The 9,169-nt window shown below is 55.0% G+C and overlaps 1 protein-coding gene across 1 annotated transcript; it reads right to left on the bottom strand.

Moving 5' to 3' along the window:
- Positions 1–657: 657 nt before the first annotated feature.
- On the bottom strand, positions 658–1,652 carry LOC307180563 (PDZ domain-containing protein MAGIX-like; the record flags this gene model as incomplete). Its single annotated transcript, XM_079910949.1, is given in 3 exon segments — positions 658–732; positions 736–812; positions 1,604–1,652. Coding segments are annotated over 3 exon segments (201 nt in total).
- Between the last annotated feature and the right edge of the window lie 7,517 nt (positions 1,653–9,169).

Here is a 9,169-nt window from a genome sequence, read left to right on the forward strand (position 1 = left end):
CCATTTACTACTTAGGCAGTGCCCCTCAAGTAATCATTCAGGCTCCGGCCACCAGAATGACCATCCTGATCCCGCCTTCTTAGCTAATAACCCTGGGACCAGCTATTTGAATAATCCTAAACACCTTCCTACCTCCCTCTAATAACACGCAGATCCCGCCCCTCATATTAAACCCTTAGGCTCACCCTGCAGGGTGCTACTCCAGGATTCCGCTGCTGAAGATTCCAGGCCCCGCCCTCCAATCAGCCTAAAAATTTCAACCTTTTCCTGACCTTTCGAGCCGCTACCCCAGTGCGCTTATAGACTCCACCTCCTTGACTAACATTCCAGGCCCGCCCCTTAGCCAAATGCCCGCCCCCAACCCTCTCCAGGCCCCGCCTCCTCAGAAATGCCACTCGAAACCCCGCTGACAAAAGTAAAGATCAAGCTCCGCACCCACAACTAATCTTGCAACGTTCACCTACTGCAGTAACCCTCTCTGTGTCAGCTCCTAGAGGAATAATCTAGGCTAACCCCAGCACCCTCGAATCACCGCCGAGGCCCATCCTCCTAACTCACACCCATTGGCCCCACCCAGGGGAGTAACTAACACTCCTGGGCCCGCCCCCCCAGAACCCCGCTCCACTCCGACCGCGCTCCCTGGAGGCCCCGCCCCCATCACGCACCCTCCTTGGGGCGCAGGCGCAATGTGGCGCCGGCCCGGCGTACAAGCGCCAGCACGTCGGCCGCAGCTCAGGCCGCCAGGAGGCGCGCGTCCAGCCGCGCCAGGAGCTGCCGGGCTCTGGGGCCCGCGGGCGGGGGAAGGATACGGCCTGCGCGAGTGAAAAGAACAGATCAGGGCCCACCCTGAGTCTCAGCGACCCCCTACAGCCCCCCCCCCCGCCACGACCGAAGACCTAGAATGCCCCTCAAGATCCCGGAGACCCGAGACCACTCCCTCGATAGTTCTGAAAGTCACCGACTGCCCCTCTCATCTCCCGCGACCCCCGACCATCGCGGGTATGCCCGTGGACCCAAAACTGCACCCACGATATCCCTGGACAGCTATTTAACCCCAATATTCCTGGACACCTCCGAACACCCTGTGAATAACTCTGAAGGTCTCTCACTGCTCCCCTATAACTCCAGTTTCCAGACTCTTCCCCCGAACATCGAGAAGTATCCCGATTCCCCCAGATGTCCCAACACAACACGGTCTGCCCCCTGTGGCCCAGGCACCCCCGATTCCCCTCCAATTATCCTAGGCAGCCCTGCTGGCCCACATATCCCCAGAGCCCCCAGCTTAACCCCCCACAATTCACCAAAGACCCCGAGTGCCCAGGTGTCCCCAGTGACCCCGGGCAGACCCCTCCGGCACACCTCCCCGGAGACTCCGGAGAGACCCCCGGGTCTGGTGCGCCGCCCCACAGCGCGGGTGCGGGTAGGGCGCCTCAAGCCCAGCCCGGGTCGCTGGGCCCCTGCCCTCCCCCGCCGCCGCCCGCAGCCGCTAGGGCGCCAGGGCTGCTTTGTTTACCACCTGTCAGAAGGAAAAGGTGAGAAGCAGACAGGCGGGGCGAGGGCTGGCAGGGACGCGCCCACTACCCTCCCACCCCGCGCCCCGTACCTCCTCTGCTCCCCTTAGGGTCCGTGGCGCCCCCCGCGCGTGGCTCCATGACCCGTACTTGGCCTGGTGGACGCACTGCCGCCAGCGACGCGTTTGGAGCGCCAGGGAGCGCTCACCTGGCGGCCCGCCCGGGCTTGGACGCGGCTGAGGCCGGCCGGTCCCGTGCTTGGCGCCCCAACCAGCGCGGTGACCTACCTGGCGGCCGCCAAGGAGGCCTGGCCCTGGGAGCCAGCGCGAGCTCTTGGCCTTGCTCTGCCTCAGGCGCTGCCTCTCTTTCCCAGCATCATGGGAAAACTCTTTCCGCCCAGGGGATGTTGTTATTCCACCTGTGAGAGGGGGAAGTCGAGGCCCAGAGAAGTTAAGGGCCCCACCCGAGCTCTGATGACTAAAAACGGGGTGAGAACCGGAACCCACGTTTACCAGGGTATTCTGCAGCCTCCACCAGAGCTTTGCACATCGTAGGCACTCAGTAAATTTGCAGTGAATGTTTCCCTACTGGGGGACTGGAAGAGTACGGTGGGCTGGGGAGGAGGGTGCCCTTGGAGCCTTTGGGAGCTCCGGGAGGTTTCAGGGGCCTGAGCATGATAGGGTTGGGGGACTCAAAAAGTAGGGGAGGGCAGGTCTCCTGGAGAGTGGGGAGGCAGTAGGAGCCTGGACTTGAGGAGCCTTTGAAGGCACATGGTGGGGGAGGGGACACTAGCCAATGAGAGGGGAGAAATGAGGCCCTTCCTAGGTTTGAAAAGGGGTGGGGCGTGTCTGGAGACAAAGCCCCCAAGGGTGGAGCACTTGGGCAGAGTGCTACTGAAGTGGAAGGAGGAATGGGGAGCTGTGAGAGAAGGCCTGTGGCCACCACTTTGTGGAAGAAGAAACTGAGGATGGGAGGGGCCCAGGGTTGCACAGTCAGCCAGCAACAGTGGGGGTCTCAGGTAGCTTACCCCCAACAGTCATCTGGTCCATGACTGTTTCATTATGGGATGTGAACACACTGTGTCCTGATGTCCCTTCTGGCAGGCTGTGCAACCTCTCTCATCCACCTTTCAGGGTCCTGGTTTTGTTGTAGTTGAAAGGGCTGAATGCTCCCTACTTTCCTTCCTCCTGTAGTCCCATGCCCCTCCCATCTCTGACCTGACCTTGTCTGTGGGGGAACACACTGGACCTCCTTCACTGCTCTGCCCTGTTCTTGTGACCGAATGGGGCTTTCACAACTCCCTAAATATGCCCACTGTTCTTCCCATCTCCCTGCTTTTGCCTATGCTGTTCCCTCTTTCTAGGCGGCCTTTCCCAGCCTTTTGTCTACCTGGAAGGTGACTGCATGTTATCAAGGCCCAATTCAAAGTCTTCAACCCTGCGTTCTTCTATTTCTGAAAAGAAAGAACACATGTTTATATGCAGACGATGGATGGTTGTCCCTGCAGAATTGTAAACCAAAGTGCTTCTGTCTGTGGGGATGAGTCCAAGCTGCTTTCTTTTCCTGAGTCTTCCCAAGAGAACTGGGTTGAGGAGAAAAACCAAGGCTGAGCCCCAGGAATCCATATCCTCTCCTCCACTGGGAAGCCTTTCCACTCTCTCCTCCAGGGCCCAGTCCCCTTTCCCTCCCCCAGGGACCTCCCCAATCCTGCAGGGCAGTGCTGGTCACCAGGATCACTGGCTTCTCTGGGCATCTGCCTGCCTGAACTGGGATCCGCTCTGTCCCTCTTGGCCACCCCTGGGAGTCCAGCTGATGTGTGCGCTCCCAGGGGTCCCCAGCAGTCCCCAGCATAAGATGGCTACATCTGCCCACCTTCTCTTCAGAGAAGCCAAGATGCTCTCTTTGTATAATGCTGTGTAAACCTCTTACGTATGGCTTGTGGAATGAGAAATAAGGCAACACAAGGCACAATTATTACCCCAGTTTTATAAATTAGAAGGAGGCCCAGAGAGTGTAAGCAACTTACCATCATCTGGCCCTGTTCTTACTGAGACTTCAAGCACTGAAAATGGAGATGGCAGCTTCCAATCTGGGGTTTGGGTCTTGGGGAACCAGTGATTGTGGTAGAGGGGTGCTTAAAGATTGAGGAATGGGTGCCTGAGGTTCTATAGATTGCTTGATGGGAGGGCCTTGCAGAGGAGCATTGTCGAAAGTTCGGGATGGTGGATGGTGAAGGGAGGTTTCCAAGTATCCGGCAGCCTGGATGTTTCAGAAATGGGGCAAAGAGCTTACCAACTGGATGGGGGCTCAAGTATTTGGAGATGGGGGATTGTTTGAGACTGGGAGATGCTCAGTCTTAGGGGAGTTTGCAAAGGAATGGGGTGTCCAAGGATGGCCTCAGGGATGAATGGTAGGGACGGGACCCTGGGTGAGAGTTTGCTGAGAGCTGATACCAGCAGGGCCACAAATCTGGGGATAGGGGCAAGGATTGGGGTTGAGGAAGCCATGCTCAGGTCACCAAGGCAGCTGGCAGGGTTGGGGGGGCCAGACAAAAGGCAAACCCTAGCTACAGAATGTGGAATCCTAGCTACTGCTTTGTCTGGACCCTCAGTGTACCCCTCTGGGAAGTGGTGGTAATGAAGTGTGCATGGTAAAATTGCCAAAGGATTAGGAATAAACCTTCCAAACCACCTGCATTGTGCCCAGCCAAACTGTGGTAGCAGCTCTGGTGCTTATCTTTAATCAATATTGATTACAATCAGCTGGACAGGCCAAACCCCCTCTTAGTCCTCTCCATTGTGGGTTTAAACCAATGCATTCTTAGCCTCATCCATTCATGAAAATAAGCCTTTTGCCCCTTTTAGCGTCACCTAATTCATGGATTTAAGTCAGTCCCTCTCACAACCCCACCAGTTCTTATTGATTTAATCAAATATTTCTTCTTTTTAAGAAATAGATCCCTTTTAAGGGGATTGAGGTTTAATTGACATAAAATTTGATAGGTTTTGAACTTGTTACTGAACGAGGTTCATTTGCTCAACACTCAGCAAGCCAAACGCTGAGACAGCAAGGTCTGCAGCAGAGAAAGGGTTTATTCACCACCTCCCCAAAGGCACAGGGCTTGAGATACTTATGGGATAAAGAAGCAGGGTGGTCTCAGGCCCAGGGTAAAGTGTTTGGAGGCAGGGAAAAGGTGAGGCAATCGATGTTCTGCACAGGTGTATATGAGTTACATGCTTCTTCATGGAATGCATGTTCAAAAATGGAGGTGCTTAGCATGATCTGAGGGTGGAGTTTTCGGCCCTCTGATGTCAAAAGGTCATTCATCAAACACCTGTGCAGGCCCAGTTTTGGGGTCGGTGGTCCCAACCAGTCTTAGCTGGCTCGAATGGGACAAGAGCTGACTCCAAGTTCCTGGAAAACAGTGGTAAGCCCCATTACTATAGCAACCCATATGTCAGAGGTGTTATCTATAGGGGGTGGTAAAGGAGTCAAAAATAATTAAGGCGAGTTTGGTCAGTGAAGGCAGGTTACAAGCAGAGGGGTTTTTAACAAGCTGTTCCCTTACCTGCTGTTCTGTAAGACAAGCTCAAGAATTTCTGTTAGGCACCTGAACAGAAACACTAACCCTATGGGGCATGGTTTCAAACTGTTTACAACTGTGAGACTATCACTACAATCAAGTTAGGGAACACAATCCTCACTGCCAAAAGTTTTCTCCTGCCCCTGTGTGATTCCTCTTTCCTGCCTGCTGGTCCCTCCCCGTCGTCACCAATCTACTTTCTTTCACTGTACATTAGTTTGCATTTTACTAGATTTTTATATAAACAGAATCATACAGAATGTACTCTTTGCGTGGGGAGGTAGGTCTTGCTTCTTTCACTTAACAGAATTATTTTGAGATCCATCCAAATTTTACATCCATTTTTATTGCAGTGTAGTATTCCATTGCATGAATATTCCAGTTTGTTGATCCATTCACCTGTTGATGGACATTTGGGTTGTTTTCAGTTCGGGGCTATTAACATATGCTATGGACTCATGTCTCCCCAAAATTCATATATTAAATCTCTAACCCCCGATGTGATTGTATCTGGAGATAGAGTCTTTAGGAGGAAAATAAGGTAAAATGATGTCATAAGACGGGAGTTCCCTGGTGGTCTAGTGGTTAGGATTTGACGCTTTCACTGCTGTGGCTGGCCCGAGTTCAACCTCTGGTCAAGGAACTAAGATCCCGCAAGCCACAGGACATGGCCAAAATTTTAAAAAATGGTGTCATAAGAGTGGGGTCCTAATCTGATAAGATGTGGCCTGATAAGAAGAGGAAGATCTCTCTCTCTCTCTTCCATGTGAGGATACAGAGTGAAGGTGGCCATTTGCAAGCTGGGAAGAGAGCCTTACCAGGAACTAAACTGGCTAGCACCTTGGTCTTCGATGTCCCAGCCTCCAGAACCGTGAGAGATAAATTTCTGTTGTCACATGGTATTTTGTTATGGCAGCCTGAGATGACTTAGACAACAAATAAAGCTTCTATGAACATTCATTTACAAATATTTGTGTAGACATATGCTTTCATCTCTTTTAGGTAAATACGTAGGAGTGGAAGGCTGGATCATACATGTAACTTTAACTTTTCAAAGATACTGCCGGACTTCCCTGGTGGTCCAGCGGTTAAGACTCAGTGCTTCCAATGCTGGGGATGTGGGTTTGATCCCTGGTTTGGAAACTAAGATCCCACATGCTGTGAGGTGCAGCCAAAAACAAAAAACCAAAAAAAAAACCCGATACTGCCAAACTGTTTTCTAAAGATGCTATAGATCATTTTACATTTCCATCAACAGTATATGAGAGAATTCCCCGGGGGTTCATTGGTTAGGGACTCGGTGCTCTCACTGTCTGGGGTCTGGGTTCAATCACTGGTTGGGGAAATAAGATCCCACAAGTCCCACGGCACAACCAAAAAAAAGTAAACAGTATATGAGAGTTCCATTTCCTCCACATCTTCACAAACAGTTGGTATGGTCAGATTTTTAATTAACTTTAGCCATTCTAATACGTGTGTAATGGTATTTCATCATGATTTTAACTTGCATTACCCAAAAGACTAATAATATTAAGCATTGTTTACACGCTTATTTGCCATGTGTATATGTTCTCTGGTAAAGTTTGTGTTCAAATCTTTTGCCTGTTTCTTCCTCGACAAAGTGGTGGCCACAGGCCTTCTCTCACAGCTCCCCATTCCTCCTTCCACTTCAGTAGCACTCTGCCCAAGTGCTCCACCCTTGGGGGCTTTGTCTCCAGACACGCCCCACCCCTTTTCAAACCTAGGAAGGGCCTCATTTCTCCCCTCTCATTGGCTAGTGTCCCCTCCCCCACCATGTGCCTTCAAAGGCTCCTCAAGTCCAGGCTCCTACTGCCTCCCCACTCTCCAGGAGACCTGCCCTCCCCTACTTTTTGAGTCCCCCAACCCTATCATGCTCAGGCCCCTGAAACCTCCCGGAGCTCCCAAAGGCTCCAAGGGCACCCTCCTCCCCAGCCCACCGTACTCTTCCAGTCCCCCAGTAGGGAAACATTCACTGCAAATTTACTGAGTGCCTACGATGTGCAAAGCTCTGGTGGAGGCTGCAGAATACCCTGGTAAACGTGGGTTCCGGTTCTCACCCCGTTTTTAGTCATCAGAGCTCGGGTGGGGCCCTTAACTTCTCTGGGCCTCGACTTCCCCCTCTCACAGGTGGAATAACAACATCCCCTGGGCGGAAAGAGTTTTCCCATGATGCTGGGAAAGAGAGGCAGCGCCTGAGGCAGAGCAAGGCCAAGAGCTCGCGCTGGCTCCCAGGGCCAGGCCTCCTTGGCGGCCGCCAGGTAGGTCACCGCGCTGGTTGGGGCGCCAAGCACGGGACCGGCCGGCCTCAGCCGCGTCCAAGCCCGGGCGGGCCGCCAGGTGAGCGCTCCCGGGCGCTCCAAACGCGTCGCTGGCGGCAGTGCGTCCACCAGGCCAAGTACGGGTCATGGAGCCACGCGCGGGGGGCGCCACGGACCCTAAGGGGAGCAGAGGAGGTACGGGGCGCGGGGTGGGAGGGTAGTGGGCGCGTCCCTGCCAGCCCTCGCCCCGCCTGTCTGCTTCTCACCTTTTCCTTCTGACAGGTGGTAAACAAAGCAGCCCTGGCGCCCTAGCGGCTGCGGGCGGCGGCGGGGGAGGGCAGGGGCCCAGCGACCCGGGCTGGGCTCGAGGCGCCCTACCCGCACCCGCGCTGTGGGGCGGCGCACCAGACCCGGGGGTCTCTCCGGGGAGGTGTGCCGGAGGGGTCTGCCCGGGGTCACTGGGGACACCTGGGCACTCGGGGTCTTTGGTGAATTGTGGGGGGTTAGGCTGGGGGCTCCGGGGATATGTGGGCCAGCAGGGCTGCCTAGGATAACTGGAGGGGAATCGGGGGTGCCTGGGCCACAGGGGGCAGACCGTATTGTGTTGGGACATCTGGGGGAATCGGGATACTTCTCGATGTTCGGGGGAAGAGTCTGGAAACTGGAGTTATAGGGGAGCAGTGAGAGACCTTCAGAGTTATTCACAGGGTGTTCGGAGGTGTCCAGGAATATTGGGGTTAAATAGCTGTCCAGGGTGGGTGCAGTTTTGGGTCCACGGGCATACCCGCGATGGTCGGGGGTCGCGGGAGATGAGAGGGGCAGTCGGTGACTTTCAGAACTATCGAGGGAGTGGTCTCGGGTCTCCGGGATCTTGAGGGGCATTCTAGGTCTTCGGTCGTGGCGGGGGGGGGGCTGTAGGTGGTCGCTGAGACTCAGGGTGGGCCCTGATCTGTTTTTTTCACTCGCGCAGGCCGTGGCCTTCCCCCGCCCGCGGGCCCCAGAGCCCGGCAGCTCCTGGCGCGGCTGGACGCGCGCCCCCTGGCGGCCCGAGCTGCGGCCGACGTGGCGGCGCTGGTACGCCGGGCCGGCGCCACATTGCGCCTGCGCCCCAAGGAGGGTGCGTGATGGGGGCGGGGCCTCCAGGGGGCGTGGTCGGAGTGGAGCGGGGTTCTGGGGGGGCGGGCCCAGGAGTGTTAGTTACTCCCCTGGGTGGGGCCAATGGGTGTGAGTTAGGAGGACGGGCCTCGGCGGTGATTCGAGGGTGCTGGGGTTAGCCTAGACTATTCCTCTAGGAGGTGACACAGAGGGTTACTGCAGTAGGTGAACGTTGCAAGGTTAGTTGTGGGTGCGGAGCTTGATCTTTACTTTTGTCAGCGGGGTTTCGAGTGGAGGAGGTGGGGCCTGGAGAGGGTTGGGGGCAGGCATTAGGCTAAAGGGCGGGCCTGGAATGTTAGTCAAGGAGGTGGAGTCTATAAGCGCCCTGGGGAAGCGGCTCGAAAGGTTAGGAGTAGGTTAAAGTTTATAGGCTGATTGGAGGGCGGGGCCTGGAATCTTCAGCAGCGGAATCCTGGAGTAGCACCCTGCAAGGTGAGCCTAAGGGTTTAATATGAGGGGCGGGATCTGCGTGTTATTAGAGGGAGGTAGGAAGGTGTTTAGGATTATTCAAATAGCTGGTCCCAGGGTTATTAGCTAAGAAGGCGGGATCAGGATAGTTATTCGTGTGGGCGGAGCCTAGTTAAATGGATGAGCATGTCTGTCTCTGCATCCTAGAGGCAAGGAGATGAGATGAGGCTAGA

This window comes from Stenella coeruleoalba, assembly GCF_951394435.1.
Source record: "Stenella coeruleoalba genome assembly, chromosome: X".
NCBI classification, from domain to species: Eukaryota; Metazoa; Chordata; class Mammalia; order Artiodactyla; family Delphinidae; genus Stenella; species Stenella coeruleoalba.